This window comes from Pantherophis guttatus, chromosome 4 (genome assembly GCF_059756535.1).
Source record: "Pantherophis guttatus breed Tessera chromosome 4, ASM5975653v1, whole genome shotgun sequence".
NCBI classification, from domain to species: domain Eukaryota; kingdom Metazoa; phylum Chordata; class Lepidosauria; order Squamata; family Colubridae; genus Pantherophis; species Pantherophis guttatus.
The window spans coordinates 22061518-22082676 of NC_142066.1; the positions used below are offsets into that span (position 1 = coordinate 22061518).

Here is a 21159-nt window from a genome sequence, read left to right on the forward strand (position 1 = left end):
TGTGTGTGTCTCTATCTATTTCTATGTCTCTGTCTGTCTGTCTGTCTGTCTCTCCCTCTCTCTCTCTCTCTCTCTCTCTCTCTGTCTCTTTACCTCTCCACTTCTTAAGTTAAAAAAAAGTTCATTAAGCAAGATGTTGAATGTTTTAAGTTTTTTCTTCAAAGTCTTTTCAACATTTTGAGGGCTGCTAAATGGATGTCTTTGTTCCTTAGAGTGTAAATGATGGGGTTAAGAAGAGGAGTGATTACAAGATAAAAGACAGCAATTTTCTTGTACCGATCGGGGGTGGAGTCTGACTGGGGGACAATGTACATAGAGATAACAGTGCCATAGAACAAGGTTACCACAGCAAGGTGGGAACCACAGGTGGAGAAAGCTTTGTGCCATCCTCCTGTGGACCGCATGTGAAATACAGAATCCAGAATGTACCCATAGGAAGCCAGGATAACAAAAAGGGGAACGAGAACAATGAAAGTTGAGAGACCAAAACCAATAGCTTTGGTGATTCTTGTGTCACCGCATGCAAGTTTTAGCACAATAGGTGCTTCACAGATGAAGTGGTTGATGAGGACCCCACAAAAGGGATGATGAAAGGTGCAGAGGACATAAATTGCAGAGAACCCAAAACCAATGGTCCAACAGGATGTGGCCAGGAAGAGTTGGTGCAACCTGTCCATGGCTAATGCATATACCAATGGATGGCAGATGGCCAAATAGCGGTCATAAGCCATGGCTCCTAGTAGCAAACACTCAGTGCTACCCATAGCCAGAGTCATGTAACCCTGCAGAGTACAACGCGCTAAGGAGATGACCCCACTTCCAGTCCAAAGGTGACTTAACATCTGTGGCAATGTGCTAGTAACATACCCAATTTCCATGCCAGCAAGGTGGCTGAGAAAGAAGTACATGGGGGTATGCAGTTGAGAATCAACCCACACCAGTATGATGATCAGAGTGTTTCCAAAGATGGTAAGCAAGTAGATAAGGAGAACAGTCACAAAAAATAGCAGCCGGGTTTTGGGATGGCTGGTGAGCCCAAGTAGGATGAATTCTCGGGTGGTGGTAGAATTCTCAGCTCCCATCTTACTTTCTGTTTGAGAAGAGAGGTGAAGTTGGGGTAAAAATGAATGTCCCTGAAAATAGGGATTTTTGACCTTTAACAAGAGAATTCCTCCAACCACAACATTTGGAATATTGCATTCAGTTTTGGTTGCCACGATGTAAAAAAGATGTTGAAACTCTAGAAAGAGTGCAGAGAAGAGCAACAAAGATGATTAGGGGACTGGAGGCTAAAACGTATGAAGAACGGTTGCAGAAACTGGGTATGTCTAGTTTAATGAAAAGAAGGACTAGGGCTGACATGATAGCAGTGTTCCAATGTCTCAGGGTTGCCACAAAGAAGAGGGAGTCAAACTATTCTCCAAAGCACCTGAGGGTAGAACAAGAAGCAATAGGTGGAAACTAATCAAGGAGAGAAGCAACTTAGAACTAAGAAGAAATTTATTGACAGTTAGAACAATTAATCAGTGGAACAACTTGCCTCCAGAAGTTGTGAATGCTCCAACACTGGAGGTTTTTAAGAAGATGTTGGACAACCATTCGTCAGAACTGGTATAGGATTTCCTGCCTAAACAGGAGGTTGGATTAGAAGACCTCCAAGATCCCTTCCAACTCTGTTATCCTATATTCTAATGAGAACATTCATCTTCTTTCAAAGAATCCAGATTTCCAGTTTGATTTTCTGCAGGCATCATTCATATGTTTATATGGAAAGGTTGCATTTTGTGGCAGCAACTTCATTTTTAGTGAACCTGTGCATAGAGTATAACCTTGGATATAAATAACAAATAATGCATTATTTACAATGTTAGAATGAATGAACATCATGAACATTAAGCAAAGAAATGGGAGAGAAGGGGTTTATCTGTGCATTGAAAATCATCTTTTGTGAGTACAACCAGTAAATTAGTCACCTATCTTTTTTTTTTTTTTTTTTTTTGAGAATAGACAAATTGTTTAAAATCTATCAGCTCCCCAAAATGATAATTTGAAAGGTATAGTACTAAGATTATACCTACTCTCACATTCGTTGTTTTGGGCTTGGACAATCTGGAACTGCACTGCCTGCGGTCTGATCTAAGCATAGTACACAAAATTGCCTGCTACAATATCTTGCCTATCAACAACTTTTTCAGCTTCAACCTCAATAATACACGGGCGAACAATCGATACAAACTCAAGGTAATCCGCTTCAGACTTGATTGCAGAAAATACGACTTCAGCAACAGAGTGGTCAATGCCTGGAATGCTCTACCTGAGTCTGTTGTTACATCCTCTAACTCTCACAGCTTCAACCTTAAACTGTCTACCATGGACCTCACCCCATTCTTAAGAGATCCGTAAAGGGGGTGTGCATAAGCGCCCCAGCGTACCTAACCATCCCTGTCTTACTGTCCACATTTATCTTCCTTTGTTCATGATTATGTTCATACCTGTACTTATTATCTTGTACATGCTTGACAAACAAACAAACAAACAATAAATAAATAAATACCACAATGAGATCATATACACACAATAGGAGGTTAGACTGCGTTCATAGCATGTTTTGCTGGGTAGATCCTCATTTTTGAGATAAGGTGTTGATTTGTATCAAAACTAGCAACCACCAGATAGATGTCATGAAATGATCCTCATCTGAGTTCCTTGAATGAAGATACTAAGGGACTTCTAAATGAAGTTGCATACCATATGATGGAGAGGTACATACTGAAGATCTCACCAGGGGCCAAACCCAAAATCCAGAAATCTGTTGCAGAACTAATTTTAAAAGATTACCAAAGTGGCAACAAAACAGAAATATGAATGGGACATTGGGACATTCCCTACACATGCATGGCAATATATGGGCCTGAAAAAAAATGGCATATTATAACTTCACATGTCATATGGTCAACCACCTATGAGATGGAAAGGTGAATAGGGGAAAACTTGGTCTCGGTTGGAACATTAGAACATCGGACCGAAAACAAATCCAACATCTGCAAATAATGTTGCTATAAATGGTGAAGTAAGCATTTGCGCTATGTTCTAATTACTCAACCGATTTAACAATTGCTCCACACACACCCCAAAAATTTTTTTTAATCTTTCTCTAGGATTTAGAGATTTAGAAAAGAGCCGTGGTGGCGCAGAGCCGAGGTGGCGCAGTACTGCAGCTACTTCAGCTGACTGCTAGTTCAGCAGATCAGCGGATCAAATCTCACCGGCTCAAGGTTGACTCAGCCTTCCATCCTTCCAAGGTGCATAAAATGAGGATCCAGATTGTTGGGGGCAATATGCTATTTAGTATACTGTCTTTGGTGTAAGTCACACAGAGTCCTCGGAGAGCGGGCAGCATAGAAATATGACTAATAAAAATAAATAGATAAATAAATAAATTTATCCAACTCACATGGTAACTTCAGATAGCACTCTATTGAAGCATCACTCTGTCTTACGTATCATGATGTGTAGAAATTTTCCTAAGGAAGTAAAAAGGATGTCAACCTGATCCCTTGAGAATGCTACACTCCCTATTGCACTTTTCTGTAGTTCATTATAAATGTGCAACTCCTTATCTCTCAAGGGTGTTTGATATACTACTTCTAATAAATATAAATACCTATCCACCACAGTATTCCCTTATAGATTAAGCACTATTATGTTATGCAAAAATCAGCAAAGGAATAATAAACCAAAGGAAAGTAAATCATGAGACAAGGAAACAAAGAGAGAAAAAACAACACATTAATTTACACCAACACCGTTGTTTTCACCAAGTTTTCTAACCTTTCTTGCAATTGTTGTTGTAAGGAGATGATCAAGCTAAACTCGGGGAAGGAGTCAAGCAGGAATCAAGCAAGCCAAGTCCCTCTGCATTCACAAGAGAACTAAATCCATCCCGCCTTGAATTCCATGGACTCTTATCTACTGCCAATTTGCTTTGATCTTTAGCAGTTTACATTCTTCTAGTGAGTGTTAGTATGCCATAAACCTGTAACCATTTGAACCCCCTTGCTTCCTGATTTACCATGACTGACAGTTGTTACCCCCACATCCATATATTAGTTCACCCATCACCTTTTGTTCTTTCAACTTTTCCTTTTTTTAGGACCTCATCAACTCAGTACAATGTATTGCTGTTTATTTTAAATTCTTAAAAAATACATCTTCATTTTCTTGTATTAAACATTGACAGTATTCACACAATGACTTTCCAGCCATGTTGAAGGCTGGAACATTTTGAAGGTCCCTAATTTTAAAGCAGTTAATAGGCAATTTCCAAAAGTTGCACCAAGGAAAGTACAAAATTAGTGACCCTTGTAAAGGCTCTGTTTGCAGCTGGAGCAATTATGCCAAATTTTCTCCATTCCCAATTCTCCCACTTTCCAGAGACCATTGCAAAACAGAACAGAATAATGGAATTGGAAGGGACCTTGGAGGTCTTCTAGTCCAATCCCATGCTCAAACAGGAGACCCTATACCAGTGAGCGCAGAAACATCGTACATGCACACTCGTCAGGGCTGCGCTCATCAGGGCCACACTCTGGAAAAACCGATCTTCCGGGTTCTAGCAAGAATGCATCCCAGACAATCAGCTGTCTGGCATGCATGTCCACACCAGTTTTCTGCACTGCTGCACACATGAAGGACAGCTGATCGTCACACATGAATATGTGCCAGAAACCCGGAAGACAAACAGGCAAGGCCACATGTGCTGGGCAACAAGGCTTCGTGTGCCACTTTGGGCATGCTTGCCATAGGTTCACCATCACAGCCCTATACCGTTTAAAACAAATATATCTCCTTAAAAGCCTCCAGTGATGGAGCACCCACAATTTCTGAAGGCAAGCTGTTCCACTGATTAATTGTTCTGTCAGGAATCTTCTCCTTAGTTCTAGGTTGCTTCTCTTCTTGTTTGCTTTCCATCCATAGTTTCTTTTCCTGGCTTCAGGTGCTTTGGAAAATAGATCGACCCCTCTTCTTTGTGGCAGCCCCTCAAATATTGAAACACTGCTATCATGCAATTTTTTTCATGGGAAACATTTGTACGGAGAGCAGTTTGGAACTCTCTTCAGCTTCACATCTTTTTTTCAATTGGAGCCAAACTTTGCTGCAAAAGTTGGCTCCGCTTTTCATGAAGCTGTCTTCAGTCTGCCTTTCTTCCCGAGAAACTCTACTCCAGGGCTGTCAAACTCATGGGCCGCAGGCCGGATGCATCATGCTATGGCCACACTCACACCCGGTTTAGAAAAGAGGGAAAAAGTCATGATATATCATGTGACGACGCTGTGATGATGCAAGTTTAACACCCCTACTCTACTCCAAAAAACAATATGGTATTAGAAACATTCAGTTCAACTAATTCCTATTATCTCATATCACTATTTAGGTAGCCATTTTGTTTTGATGTAGATTAAGGTGGGGGTTTTATTTTTGAGGCTAGAAAGTTATTTTTTCCAATTACTTTGCTACTGAGATGAAATATATTTAGCATTTGATTGATAGTGCTATAATTTTGTTTTGTTTTGAGAATAGACAAATTGTTTAAAATCTATCAGCTCTTCAAAATGATAATTCTAAATGTATAGTACTAAGATTATACCAATTGTCACATTCGTTGTTTTGGAAGTACAATCTTAACTGGAGAAGTAGAAAATTATGTTAATATTATACTCAGTGTAAATGTTGGTTGACAAAAATTCAAATTTTATATAACAATATTGAATGAACAATTAATGTTAAATATTAACTGGTTCTATTTAGAGATATTTCACAAAATGTCAGGCTTATTTTAACAAGGATCGCATTTCTCTCTTTTCATATGCTTTAATGTGTATTATTTCTTTTTCTTTTTCTTACTTTCTGCAACTATCAAGTTGTTTTTAGCCCAAATAATTCAGAAATTCTTACCATACTTATACTATAACCATAACCATCTTTTAACATTTATTCAGATCAGTGATGGGATTCAAAACTTTTTACTACTGGTTCTGTGGCCTGGCTTGGTGAGCATGGCAGGGGAAGGATACTGGAAAATCTCCATTCCCTCCCCACTCCAGAGGAATGTTACTGCAAAATCCACATTTCCTCCTGATCAACTGGGACTCGGGAGGCAGAGAATAGATGGGGATGAGGCCAGTCAGAGGTGGTATTTACTGGTTCTCTGAACTACTCAAAATTTCGGTTACCAGTTCTCCAGAACTGGTCAGAACCTGCTGGATATCACCTCTGATCCAAATTCATGGAGCTCAGATCAGTTAGTTTAGTTCTTTACCTGTTTTCCATATGAGAAAGTGTCCAAATGACTATTTGAATTGTACTAATGGAGAAATTTATCATTTCATCAAGAACCAGTTAAGTGTATTGATTAAGACATCAGGCTAGAAACTGGAAGACTGTGAGCTCTAGTTCAACCTTTGGCATGAAGCTAGCTGGATGAGAAAGGAGTTGCTTTCTCTCGGTCCTAGGAAAAAGGCAATGAAAACCATTGGTGAAAAATATTGCTAGGAAAACTCCATGGACTTGTTTACGGAATCACCAGGAATCAAGACTTACTCAAAAGCACAAAAATCATTTCGTCACATCTCTTTGTCACTCCTTTGATGAGGGCCAAGAGAAGGAACGGAGTTTACAAGAAATATTAGAACTCTACTTTATTGATATGGAGTGTTTATATCTTGAAAACCTAACAGCATTTCCCCTTTCTTTCTCTTACACCAAAAAGTATCGTGACAGGGAAATCTTGAATTCTTTTCTCACATGTTCCTGTTTTTCTGGGATATGTTCATGTTTTGTCAATAAATGCCACATGTAAGGTTTGGAAGCAATCTTTTGCATTGGGCCTTCAGGCCTGTCACATTTACTACTGTGGGAAATTGGGAGGGGGGATTGTATGGAGCAAGGGTGATATATAGTCAAAATAACATTCCTTTCTCAGGGAGTCAAGGACATCTTGCACTGCACCTGGAGGGTTGGAATGGGGACGTATCTCAAGTTCAGACAATGGTTTGATTGGCCATGTGATGGACGTGTGGGTCCTGGGAAGAGACTTGAACTTTCCTTTGGGTGGGAATGTCACTGCGTTATTTTATTTCCCAGCTGAGCTTCATTATTTTTGGACTAATAGACTTACTGTAGTTTGCCAAGTTCCTTATCAGTAAGCTACTACGCATGTCCATCCACCCACATTCCTTCACTTGCTTCACACACTCTTTCTTTTGTTCTCCTGCCAGCAAGGTCCAGCTTGGACCGGCAGGAGACCTCGCTTGCCAAAATGTAACAATTAACTTTTCTTAGTTAGTGAGGTGTTTTATTTTCTTTATAACAAATAAATGAGTTTTATTAGAAACCTTTCTCGCGTTTCTTTTCAGATTATTGCAACAAGGAATAAGCCTCGATTCATCTCCTCTAATCTAAATCAGGGTAATTAGTCCCAGAGCCAAACATGGGATTAATAAATGCCCTGACAGGGAAAAACCTGGAAGCTTTCAGATTTGGGTTTTCCCAGATGTGCCAATATGACATCTCTAATAAAAAGGAACTTTGAGGAACTTCAAGCCTCGGAGTCTCCTTTCATTGGGGGTATTACTTGGAACCTTGACATTAACCTGAATCTCAAATATACTGCTTTATAAAACCCTAGTAAGACCACACCTAGAATACTGCAACCAATTTTGGTTATCATACTACAAAAAAAGATATTGAGACTTTGGAAAAAGTTCAGAGAAGAGCAACTAAGATGATCAAAGGCCTGAAGGCTAAAACATATAAAAAATGGTTGCGGGAATTGGGTATGTCTAGATTTATGAAAAGAAGGACTAGGAGTGACATGATAGAACTGTTCCAAAATCTCAGGGGTTGCCACAAGGAAGAGAGAGACAAGCTATTCTCCAAAGCACCTGAGAGCAGGACAAGAATCAATGGATGGAAACTAGTCAAGGAGAGAAGCAACCTAGAACTAAGGAGAAATTTTGTGACAATTAGAACAATTAATCAGTGGAACTGTTGCGGGAAATCCATGTTCCCAAAATCAGGAGGCAAGACCACAAAAGTTGGAGAACACAGGTTTATTTGCTAGCAAAGCTTCAGAGTAATAGTTTGGCAAAGTCTGAACCCTGGGCTGCGCCCAGAGTCTATCTTTTATAGGTTTTGCAATTCTAGTTCTACTGATGCTTTACATTTCCTTATATGTATCAAGATACAGTACATCAAAACAGGATATAAAAAGAAGTTATCTTTCGGTACATATTCCATATAGGGTTATATCTTGCATATCTTACACCATCTGCTAGTTTCAGAATTCCTCACGTGCCAAATATTGTGTTACAGAATAATATGATACAAAGGTCATTAAGCATACAAGTACATTTAGCAAGAAGTTGGTACTTTCCTAATCTTGTGACAGAGATACAAACAACTAAAGGTCAATCTACCCATCCTTTGATATCAATTTACTGGTATTTGGGTTTACCTGCCTCAGAACAACTTGCCTCCAGAAGTTGTGAATGCTCCAACACTGGAAGTTTTAAAGAAGAGATTGGACAACCATTTGCCTGAAATGGTATAGGGTTTTCTGCCTGAGCAGGGGGTTGGACTAGATGACCTCCAAGGTCTCTTTCAACTATTCTGTTCTGTTCTGTTCTGTTCTGTTCTGTTCTGTTCTGTTCTATTCCACACTCCACACTCCACACTCCATTCCATTCCATTCTACTCCAGTCTATTTTCCTGCCTGCTTTTCCACCTCATCATCCTTACAAAAGAGCAGGAACAGTTAAAACAGTCTGGTATTATTTTTATAGTCAGCCTCTCTGAGTTGAAAGAAAACATAACAAAACACCAGCCCAGCAAGATGTCCAGGGTCATATTCATTGCTCTAAGCGCCATCTTCTCACCATCTTGATCACTGCTGAATGAATCTCCTTGTTCCGCAAGGTGTAGATGATGGGGTTAAGCAGGGGAGTAACTACTAGATAACAGACGGTCATTTCCTTGTTGTGAGCAGGACCTGAGTCTGGGTGGGGGATAATGTACATAGAAATAACAGTGCCATAGAACAAGATGACTACGGTAAGGTGGGACCCACAAGTGGAGAAGGCCTTACTCCTTCCTGCAGTTGACCGTATGTTCAATATAGAATGCAGAATGAATCCATAGGAAGACAAGATAATTGAAAGGGGAATGAAAACCATGAATGCTGATAGACCAGAGACAATGGCTTTAGTCATTTTTATGTCACCACATGCAAGCTTCAGCACAATAGGCAGTTCACACATGAAGTGGTCAATGAGGTTAGGACCACAGAAAGAATGATGAAAAGTACTGACGACATAAATCATGGAAAATGCAAAGCCAATGATCCAGCATGTGCTGACAAGCAGGACCTGGTGGAGCTTGCTCATGGCTGTAGCATACAACAAGGGAGAGCAGATGGCCAAGTAACGGTCATAGGCCATGACACCCAACAGCAAACTTTCAGCACTGCCTATGTTCAATGCAATGTAACCTTGCAGCATGCAACGCGTTAAGGAGAGAACTCCATTCCTGGTGACCAGATGAGCCAACATCTGAGGCAGCGTGCTGGTAACCAACCCAATCTCCATCGCAGCAAGATTGCTAAGAAAAAAGTACATGGGTGTATGTAGCTGGGAATCAGCCCACACCAAAATGATGATCAGCAGGTTACCAAAAAGAATAAGCAAGTAGATGAGGAGGAGCACCCCAAAGAGCAGAAGCTGGGTCCCTCGATGACTTGTGAGTCCCACCAACATGAATTCTTTAACAGAGGTGAAATTCTCAGCTCCCATCTGGCTTACTACCTGTAAGATTAAAGAAGTTGTTGAAAGATAGTGAAAATCCCTGAAAATGAGATAAATCTTTAAAAAAAAAATTGGATATCCATAGAAGACTATTGTAGGCAGTTGTTTTTGTTGTTGCTAGTTGTAAAATCATGTCTGACCCATCGTGACCCCATGGACAATGTTCCTCCAGGCCTTCCTGTCCTCTATCATCCTCTGGAGTCCATTTAAGTTCACACCTACTGCTTCAGAGCCTCCATCCATCCACCGCGTTCTCTGTCATCCCTTTCTTCTTTTGCCCTCCATCTTTCCCAACATTAGGCTCTTCTCAAATGAGTGGCCAAAGTATTTTAGTTTCATCTTCAGGATCTGCCCTTCTAAAGAGCAATTAGGGTTGAGCTCCTCTAGGACTGACCGGTTTGATTGCCTTACAGTCCAAGGGACTCACAGGAGTCTTCTCCAGCACCATAGTTCAAAGGCCTCAATTCTTTGGCACTCAGCCTTTCTTACGGTCCAACTTTCACAGCCGTACATTGCAAGTGGGAAAACCATAGCCTTGACTATAGGCACTTTTGTTGTTAGGGTGATGTCTCTGCTTTTTAGAATGCTTTTTAAAATTAGACAAATAAGTGACATGGGTATTTTTTGTCTCCATGCCAGTGGAATTTCTCAAGCATTTTTAATGAGATATTTTATTTATTTGTACCCCAACTTTTTTTTTTTTTACAAATAATACAATTCAGCAATTTTATCTAATAAGATAAGATTCTTGAATTGAATTATTTGTAAAAAAAATAAATAATAAAGTTGGGTCCCAAATAAATAAAATATCTCATTAAGCTGATTTGAAACTCAACATTAAGAAAACTAAGATCATGGCACCCAGCACTCTCAATTCCTGGCAAATAGATGGGGAAGAAATGGAGGTAGTGACAGATTTTATTTTCCTGGGCTCCAAGCTCACTGCAGATGGGGACTACAGCCAAGAAAGACGCTTGCTCCTGGGGAGGAAAGCCATGGCAAATCTCAACAGCATACTAAAAAGCAGAGACATCACTCTGCCAACAAAAGTACATATACTTAAGACTATAGTTTTCCCAATTGCAATGTATGGCTGTGAAAGTTGAACTACAAGGAAGGCTGAGCACCAAAGAATTGAGCCCTTTGAACTACGGTGCTGGAGAAGACTCCTGCGAGTCCCTTGGACTGCAAGGTGATCAAACTGGTCAGTCCTAGAGGAGATCAATCCTGACTGCTCTTTAGAAGGCCAGATCCTGAAGATGAAACTCAAATATTTTGGCCACCTAATGAGAAGGAAGGACTCACTGGAGAAGAGCCTAATGCTGGGAACAATTGAGGGCAAAAGAAAAAGGGGACGGCAGAGAACGAGGTAGCTGGATGGAGTCAATGAAGCAGCTGGCGTGAGCTTAAATGGACTCTGGGGAATAGTAGAGGACAGGAAGGTCTGGAGGAATGTTGTCCATGGGGTTGCAATGGGTCAGACACAACTTCGCAACTAACAACATCACTGAATACTTCTTTCTTCTCTTATTTTCTCCACAACACCCCTGTGAGATGATTTTGGAGGAGAGTGAGTGATTGGTTCAGTCATCCAGCTGGCTTTCATGTCTAAAGAAGGACTAATACTTGCAGAAACTAGAAATTCCAAAGAAAAGTCAAGAAAGGTAACTAAACCTAGCTGGCTGAGAAATGAGAAACATTGCATACTATTTCTTACTACGTGTAGCTTTTCTTGCATCCTACTCACATGCCTGTTATCTATTTGGGTGTAACTTACTTAAAGAATTGTAAAAGAAACTTTATCAAAAGTTATGTCATTTGATTTTATTAGTGATAACAATTAATCAGTACAGCTGCCTGTCGTGAGAAATTGTGGGTCCTCCATCACTTGAGGTTTTTAAAAAGAGATTGGACAGCCATTTGTCTGGAATGTAAAAGAGCCTGTAGTAGTGTAGTACAGTGGACTAAAGCACTGTTATTAACATCTGCTGCTTGCAATTACTGCAAGTTCAAATCTCACCAGACTCAAGGTTGACTCAAACTTCCATCCTTTCAAAGGTAGGTGAAATGAGGACCCAGATTGTGGGGGGCAATAAGCTGACTTTGTATAAATATACAAAAGTATGAAGGCTATTGCTTAACGCATTGTAAGCCGCCTGAGTCTCTGGAGAAGGGCGGCATATAAATTAAAGCAAAAAAAGAAAATGGTAAAGGGTCTCCTTCTTGATGAGGAGGTTGGATCAGAAGACCTCCAAGATTCCTTCTAACTCCTCTATTCTGTGTTCTGTAAAAGCATCATCTTCACTCAACCCATCCAGTTACATTGGCAAGATTAAAGCTGCTTAACTCTTACAGATCCCTTCAAACCCTGCAGAATGACAGAAAATCCTGGGCATCTCATTCTTCAACTATAGAAGCCAGAAGCTTGAATTTCTGGACATCCACTGCAGAGATCATCAGTCATCATGCAAAAATGATGACTGATAATCGCCTGATTCGCCAGTTGCGGCCCTTTCTTGATTGGGATTCCCTGTGCACAGTCACTCATGCCCTTGTCACCTCTCACCTTGACTACTGCAACGCTCTCTACATGGGGCTCCCCTTGAAGAGCACCCGGAGACTCCAACTGGTCCAGAACGCAGCAGCGCAAGTAGTGACGGGAGCAGAATGGCACTCCCATGTAACACCGCTCCTGCGCGAGCTGCACTGGCTCCCAGTGGTCTTCCGGGTGCACTTCAAGGTGTTCGTCATCACCTTTAAAGCGCATCATGGCATAGGGCCTAGCTATCTTCGAGACCGCCAGCTGCTAACAACGACCTCCCATCGACCGTGCGCTCCCACAGAGAGGGCCTCCTCAGAGTGCCATCAGCCAAACAATGTAGGCTGGTGACCCCCAGGGGGAGGGCCTTCTCTGTGGGGGCACCTACCCTCTGGAATCAGTTGCCCCCAGAGATAAGGAGAATCCAAGACCTCAGTGCCTTCCGCCATGCCCTTAAAACCCACTTTTTCCAGCAAGCCAGGCTGGCTTAAGAAGAAATTTTTAAAAGTTTTAAATTGGTTTGTGATTTTTAATTTTTGGGCCAAATTTATTTATATATATTTTAACTGTTTTTTTAATATTTGTATTTCATGTTCTTAATTCTGGCTGTACACCACCCTGAGTCCTCAGGGTGAAGGGCAGTATATAAATTGGAAATGAAAATAAAATAAAATAAAATAAAAATGGAAACATTGTGACTGGATTATACAATGGTTGGGTTTTGTACTTTGCTGGAGATGCAAACACAATAAAACTTGAACTATCTTGCTAGGACAAGCCCCAGTAGGAGTCCTGCAGCAAAGCTCAAAACCACAAATTTGGTAGACCACAAAACCTATCCTACTTAGCTTAATGAAACGTCACCTTCTTACCAATTTTGCCACACTATGTCAGGATTGCATCCACTAACCACCATTGTGAACACATAGCACATAGCTGACTACAGCATCAGTCAGCTGTCACAGCAGTCATTCAGGCTTTTGACCATAATGCTTAGTTCTTTCAGGGATACCAATGAATTTCCATGAATTTGGAATTAATCCCAATGAATTCATTAAAAGCAACATCTTCCCTCATGTTCTCCTGTCTCACAAAATCAGATTCTATCCTCTTATCAACAGACTTCCAAATGGCAAAATGCCTTACCTTTCTGTATCTCTAAAAGGTCCCTCAGCCATCAAGTATAGGATCACCTCACACGACCAGCTTCTATTGAGACAACAGGGAGAAGCAGCTTGGAAATTCGGTGGCTTGTCAAGGGAAGATTCTTAGATGTTCTAGAATGTTCTTCTGATGCTTGAAAAGGATTCTCAGTGCAAGGAGCCTGTTGGTGTAACGACTAGCAACTTATGAAAATAGAGACTTAGATGAATAAAGCCTAGTTGTATGAAGATCCTGTTTAACATATTACAAGCCATAGAGATACATACATACTTAAAAAACTGGAGAAATTGTATTATTGTTATCCTATTATATTATTTTCTTTCCTGTGCCAATTACTTCTGACTCCTTCATTTCAGGGTCATCATCATTCAAAGGTAGTAGGCTGAAGAATTAGAACACATAATTTTATGAGTAAGTTTTTGAAACCAGAAGAGTAATTGCCTTAGATTAAATCACGCAAACAGCCATCCAGGTTAGACAAACTACCGGTATCTTAATAGGCTCTCCAAGTACTCAGGTGGATGTTGTTGCATGGAATTTACTGGAGGCTTTTTAGTTGATAGTATCAACTGTTCTTTTTGATGCAAAGTATATTTTCAGTAAATCTAAGTTATTATGTCTTGATCCTTGAGGCAGCTAACTGCGGTTATATTCAAAGCCACTTATCCTTGCTTTTTTTTCTCCTCCCTAATATTGGCAATTGCTGCTTTGCTGTGTGCGGAAGCACTAAAGATGGCGAAAGATAATAAAAATAATATGAATGTGTACTCCATGGAGGTTATTCCAGTTCCACTGGAACTTTGCTGTATTTCATTATAATTCGTTTTTTATCTCAATCTCTTGAGAACTGAAGTAGTTGATTAACAAAGTCAAATAAGATGGGTTCTTTGAATAAGATAATTAAAAGAAAGGTAGCCCTTCACTTTTGACAGTTGCTTAGCAACCTTTCAAATTTACGTCTGACCTCCCCAGAGCGACTTATTACCTAGATTCAAAGTTGTAGTGGTTGTTCTCCTATCATAGTCATATGATTACATTTTGGGTGCTCAGCAATCAGCCCACATTGACAACTATTTGCAAAATCTCACAGTCACATAACTACAATTTGGGGGGGAGAGGGTTGCTTGTGTTTACTTCCAGTTTTTGGCAAAAAGCACCCATTGACGATGATGGATTCACCAAAGAACCTCAATGTTGACTTTATGACAAATGGCAAATGGCTAATAGTGAATCATTGGCAGTGATTGCTTAATGACCTTGATATTCACTTAATAACTGCACAAAAATGGTCATGAAATTGTATGTGGTTATATGGTTACCCACTTAGTGACCGGCATGGCTTATAACTGTAATTTGAAAGACTATCTGTAAAGACTATCCCATAGTGTATTTTGAGCCCGATTAATAAAAGGACAAGGGATGCAGTGGCTCAGTGGCTAAGATGCTGAGCTTGTCAATCGAAAGGTTGGCAGTTCAGTGGTTCGAATCCCTAGTGCCGCGTAATGGGGTGAGCTCCCATTACTTCTCCCAGCTTCTTCCAACCTAGCAGTTCAAAAGCATGTAAAAATGCAAGTAGAAAAGTAGGAACCACCTTGGTGGGAAGGTAATAGTGTTCTGTGCACCTGTGGCATTTAGTCATGCCGGCCATATGACCATGGAGACATCTTCAAACAGCGCTGGCTCTTCAGCTTTGAAACTGAGATGAGCATCCCCCCTAGAGTCAGGAACGACTAGCACATATATGCAAGGAGAACCTTTACCTTTTTATCCTTACCTTTAATAAATGGACTGAATATATTTTAGTACAAATAGCAATAACACTTAGACTTATATACCACTCTGTAAGCAGTTTACACAGTCAGCATATTGCCCCTAACAATCTGGGTCCTCATTTTACCCACCTCGGAAGGATGGAAGGCAGAGTCAACCTTGAGCCAATCTGGATTCTTTCTTTCTGTGATGATCACACACTCTGTTACAAGTGGGATCATGGGAGAAATGTTCTGGAATTTTCTTCCAGGACTAAATGGATTGAATAATTTTTGGTTTGTGTTTTCTGCATTGTATATATCTGACGAATAAGGAAGACCTGCCTTATCTGCAAAAGAAGTCCAAACCCATTTAAATTTTCTTTTTGCAGAGTTTTCATGATTGAACCTCCATATTTTAATCTGGATATCAAAAAGAAAAAAAAGAGGGGGGGGAAGGATTTTCCTTAGAAGTGAGATTCGTAGAATATGGTATTTTCTTCCATTATATTTTTCCTCAACATTCCCAATATTTTCCAGCATATTTGAAATCACTAATAATTCATCTTATAATATTCATAGTCTGCAATTCAACACTCACAGTCTCTCTCTCTTTCTCTCTCTCTCTCTCTTTCTCACTCTCTCTCTCTCTCTCTTTTCTCTCTTTCTCTCTCTTTCTCACTTTCTTTCTCTCTTTTCTCTCTCTCTCTTTCTCACTCTCTCTTTTTCTCTTTCTATCTCTCTCTTTTCTCTCTTTCTCTTTCTCTCTCTCTCTCTCTCTCATTCTCTCTCTTTCTCTCTTTCTATCTCTCTTCTCTCTTTTTCTCTCTCTTTCTCTCTTTTCTCTCTTTCTCTTTCTCTCTTTCTATCTCTCTCTGTGTGTCTCTTTCTCTCTCTCTTTCTCACTCTCTCTCTCTTTCTCACTTTCTTTCTCTCTTTTCTCTCTTTCTCTTTCTCTCTCTCTCTCTGTCTCTTTCTCTCTCTCTCTCTCTCTCTCTGTCTCCTTCTCACTCTCTCTCTCTTTCTCTCTTTCTCTGTCTCTCCTTCTCACTCTTACTCTCTCTCTTTCTCTCTTTCTATCTCTATCTTTCTTTCTCTCTCTCTCTTTCTTTCTCACTCTTACTCTCTCTCTTTCTTTCTGTCCCTCTTTCTCTCTCTATTTCTCTCTCTATCTTTCTCTCTCTCTTTCTCTTTCTATCTCTCTCTCTCTTTCTCTCTCTCTCTCTCTCTCTCTCTCACACACACACACACACACACACACTCTCACTCACTCACACACACACAAACACACACCCCTTAGAGTTAAATGAACAACCCCACCCCATCCTAAAAATCTATTTAGCAAGATGAGAATGCTCATGCTATAAAGCCAAAGTCCTTCAGCATTTTCAGCGCTGCTTTATGGACTTCCCTGTTTCTCAGAGTATAAATAATGGGGTTCAGAAGAGGTGTCACCACAACATAAAAGACTGCGATTTGCTTATCACGATCTTGACCTGTGTCTGAATGGGGGATGATGTACATAGAGATAACGGTACCATAGAACAAGGTGACCACCATAAGGTGGGAGCCACATGTGAAGAAAGCTTTACGCCATCCGGTAGTTGACCTCATGTCCAATACAGAATATAGAATTAAACCGTAGGAAGAGAGGATGACTAAAAGGGGAACCAGAACAATAAACGCTGATAACCCAAAAACAATGGCTTTAGTTATAGTAGTGTCATCACATGCATGTCTTAGCACAACAGGCAGTTTGCAAATGAAGTGGTTAATGTGATTGGGGCTACAGAATGGATGATGAAAGATGAAAGCAACATATACAACTGAGAAGAGACAACCTACGGTCCAACAGGATGCGGCAAGCAGTCGCTGGTGCATCCTGTCCATGGAAGAGGCATATGTCAGTGGATGGCAGATGGCTATGTAGCGGTCATAAGCCATGACTCCCAACAACAAGCATTCTGTACTACCCATGGTCAGAGCAACGTAACTCTGCGCCACACATCGTGCTAAGGAAATGACTCCATTTCCAGTCAAAAGTTGACCTAACATTTGGGGCAAAGTGCTAGTAACGTAGCCAATTTCCATCCCTGCAAGATTGCTGAGGAAAAAGTACATGGGTGTGTGGAGTTGGAAATCAACCTGCACCAGGATGATGATTAGCAAGTTCCCCAAAATTGTAAGCAAGTAGATGAGAAGGATGATCCCAAAGAGAAAAAGCTGTGTTCTTCGGTGGCTGGTGAGTCCCAATAAGATGAACTCCTTGACGGAGGTGACATTCTCACTCACCATCTTGGCATCATCTTGCCTGAAATGAAATGAAATTAATGAAAGATAATATAATTTCTTGGAAACGAGGAGGAAGGAAGGGAGGGGGAGGGAGGGAGACAGAGAGAGGGAGGGAGAGAAGAAGAAGAAGAAGAGGAGGAGGAGGAGGAGGAGGAGGAGGAGGAGGGGTGAGGGAGGGAGGGAGGAAGAAAGAGAGAAAGAAGGAAGGAAGGAAGGAAGGAAGGAAGGAAGGAAGGAAGGAAGGAGAGAGAGAGAGAGAAAGAGAAAGAGTGAGAGACAAGGAAAGAAAGAAAGAAAGAAAGAAAGAAAGAAAGAAAGAAAGAAAGAAAGAAAGAAAGAAAGAAAGAAAGAAAGAAAGAGGGACGGGAGAAAGTAGGAAAGAAGGAAAAAGGAAAGAAAGAAAGAGGGAGGAGAGAAAGAAAAGAGAGAAAGAAAGAAAGTTAGTTTCAGAGTATAGTCTCAAGAAAGTCATAATCATTATAAGCTAATTCCTACAAACTGAAACATTTCAGATGTCATCTGAGATTCTCTTATTTTTCAATATGTTATTACCTGCAAATATTTTAAAAAGCATGTTGAATATTTTCTATTGTTTAGTTCTTAAAATTTGCTAGAAGACCATGAACACCACTAGGCATACAATTCAAGAATTTTGAGCCACAATTTTTACACATTTATAGCTTACTGGAAAAGTGTTGCATTTTTGTAATCGAGGGATTGTTCCAATGATTGGAACAAATGATAATATTCTTCAGTGGTCTGATAATTGTGAATGTTAAATTAAATACCCTCATCTTGCAGTTATAAATGCAATTAAAATGTATTACTCCAAATCCAGTTCGTCCTTTTGTAACGGTTTGGAGTGAAATTATATAATTGTTAAATTAACCTTGATGATTGTATATTAAAGGCATTTAGATTCCTTTTTTTGCCCAAGCTCTAAAATCTAGATTTTATATAAACATCAGGGACTTTTTGGCATGGACAATGGCTCAAAGAATCACCAGGGTTGAAAAATCCCTGATCTCTACTAATGGATTATTGATTTCAGGTTTGCTTTTTAGGCTTTTTGAACCTTTTTTCTGGATATTGGCAAGATTTTCAAGCAACATGATCAAATTTTGGGAAGTTGATCTAGGTACGATTTCTTTGTTTTATCTTTCTGATACAAATATTGATATTCTACTATGTGTTTAAAATTGTTTCGTGAAAGTGTTTTGCTGTTAATCTGTTGAATTAAAATATTCTGAGAAGCCAACTGAGCAGTACTCAGAATGGTATTTTGATATGATACTTTTTAAGAAGCGATTGGACAACCATTTGTCTGAAATGGTATAGGGTTTTTTGCTTGAGCAGGGGGTTGGACTAGAAGACCTCCAAGGTCCCTTCCAACTCTTCTCTTCTCTTCTCTTCTCTTCTCTTCTCTTCTCTTCTATTCTATTCTATTCTATTCTATTCTATTCTATTCTATTTTTTTCATTGCTGTAAACCCCCCAGAGTTATGTATTAGAATAAATAAACAAATGAACAGACAAGCAGGCAGGCAAGCAAGCAACTAAGTGGGCCTCTTCACATTTTTGCAAAGGATACATGAGAGAAGGTTGAGTGGCCTTCACAGATGCTACTGAAGAGGACAAAGAGGTGAGCATTAATTTGCAACTCTTCTCAACGTTCTCCATGACACTCGCCAAGACAGATGATGTTCCAAATCAGTCCTGCACTAAGAAGGTCAGTAAAGAAGAGGCAAGAAACATGATTGCTTTCCCTCACTCTCCAAATGCCATACTGTTTTTGTGGATTAGCTTCTGGAAGTTGCTTCAATCCAATCTTCTTTAAGAAATCGTTAGATGATTGGCATAGCCTCATTGGGAGATTTTATTCATTTGTTTATCTTTATTCTCCTTAACTAATGACATAGAATTATAAATATCCAACAGTACAACCATTTTAGTAGCATAATGGGACTTAAAAATTAATCAGCACAATACATTAATTTATAAAAAAGGAAAAGGAAGGGGAAAAGGAGAGCCTGGGAAATTATCCTGAAAACAGAAGAACTCCAAAAAATATCAGAGTGCTTGATATCTTGCCTGACCCTCTGTAAAAACAAACAAACAAACAAACAACAAACAAACAACAACAGAAACAACAATTTTGAACTCTAAGAAGTAATGCTTGTTAACAACCCATAGCTGAAATTGAGTTTAGATTTTATTTCCAGGATAATAAAGAACTCAGTGCCTGAAAAACCCATAACACTTGATATTTTTAATTACCTATCCTACCATTTTTGTGCAAGAGCTGAAGGTGTCACATACATTTTTTGGGTTAAGTTTAATCAGGAATGCCTAAAGTTCTATCAGGATGATAAATTGTTCACATACTTCTTTCAAATCATTACAGATGAGAGAGAGAGAGAGAGAGACAGATAGACAGACAATTTGGGCAATTTAATAATTTTTGAACGATTTATAATAACTCATTCATTTCTCCTTAGTTCTAATCTGCTTTTAACTAAAATTTTGCAAATTTCAAAAGAATTAAATAGCTGTTGATTGTAGAAGAATTAGCACTGATTCAGATTTATAATAACTTTAACAATAACCTTAGAATAGTTCCATAGTCAGGTTAATTAGCTTAGGTTGGACTCCAAAATGAAAGAAACTAGAAGGTAAAACTACCCAAATTATACTCAAATATAACCTAAATATTGCTTGAATATGAATCCCAGATAAATTATCAATGCCAAGAGAAGCTAAGAAAATACAATCATTCTAGGTGCATTCTGAGATAAAAAAGGAAAAACCAATTTGCATAGTTTGCCTTAGCAAATGTCTCTGCATTTATCTCCACCAAGAAATATTTAGAGTATGTCAGTATTAAAGTTCTATTCTAAGACAACTTTCCCAAGTCAAAATATTTAACCCTTTAAATTTTTCTCTCCATTAATAAATTTCAAGTGGGCCATTGGAGTCTTAGCTTTGAGAATCACTAAAATCTTTCTCACTTAACCAGAAGGATGCCATCACGATTCCAATGATAACAACCAACAACTTATTATGTAATGTTCAGAAACAATCTGAAACATTAGTGGAATATTCAAAGAACTATAATAGTGGAATATACTAGAAGAATCTAAATAAAAAGACCCTACCATGTCATGTCCTTGTAATAATTTACAGGAAGATGTTTGTGGCAGGAGATTTTTGGATTGATGGATACGATGAAATCCAAAGAGATTTCCGATTAAATTCTTCTTGGTGTTGATGTGATAGTTTTTGTTTGAGATCTTTTAAAGGATTCTTTAAAAATTTTCTTTACCAGTACTAAGCTTCATCTTTTCCATCACCCTAACTCCTGCTCAACCAACCATGTTTTCCAGCTTCCTAAAGTTAGTTCATCTTTGAAACTGTTCCAGGACTTAAGATGTCACTCTGGCCTATTCCCTCACTGTCTATGGGAGAGGGCAAGATTCCATGATATTATTTCCAATGAGGTTACTCCAATCCCTTGTGGTTATTTCTAATAAATTGATAAAGCTCTTCAGTTTTTATTT

At 39.4% G+C, this 21159-nt stretch overlaps 3 protein-coding genes across 3 annotated transcripts; all 3 read right to left on the reverse strand.

Moving 5' to 3' along the window:
• Positions 1–158: 158 nt before the first annotated feature.
• LOC117662212 (olfactory receptor 2J2-like) lies at positions 159–1082 on the reverse strand. Its single transcript, XM_034411528.2, has one exon. It carries the CDS (start codon positions 1080–1082, stop codon positions 159–161), a length of 924 nt encoding a protein of 307 aa, XP_034267419.2.
• A 7020-nt stretch (positions 1083–8102) lies between these two features.
• LOC117658086 (olfactory receptor 5P56-like) lies at positions 8103–9848 on the reverse strand. Its single transcript, XM_034406218.3, has one exon. The coding sequence runs from the start codon at positions 9846–9848 to the stop codon at positions 8910–8912; it is 939 nt and encodes a 312-aa protein (XP_034262109.3). The 3' UTR covers positions 8103–8909.
• Positions 9849–16667: 6819 nt separating this feature from the next.
• On the reverse strand, positions 16668–17606 carry LOC117657329 (olfactory receptor 2J2-like). The gene has a single exon (XM_034405470.3). It carries the CDS (start codon positions 17604–17606, stop codon positions 16668–16670), a length of 939 nt encoding a protein of 312 aa, XP_034261361.3.
• Positions 17607–21159: the final 3553 nt, after the last annotated feature.

Excerpts from the sequence above, each read along its gene's own strand:
- LOC117662212 (XM_034411528.2), bottom strand. The coding sequence starts at position 1,082 with ATGGGAGCTGAGAATTCTACCACCACCCGAGAATTCATCCTACTTGGG.
- LOC117658086 (XM_034406218.3), bottom strand. The coding sequence starts at position 9,848 with ATGGGAGCTGAGAATTTCACCTCTGTTAAAGAATTCATGTTGGTGGGA.
- LOC117657329 (XM_034405470.3), bottom strand. The coding sequence starts at position 17,606 with ATGGTGAGTGAGAATGTCACCTCCGTCAAGGAGTTCATCTTATTGGGA.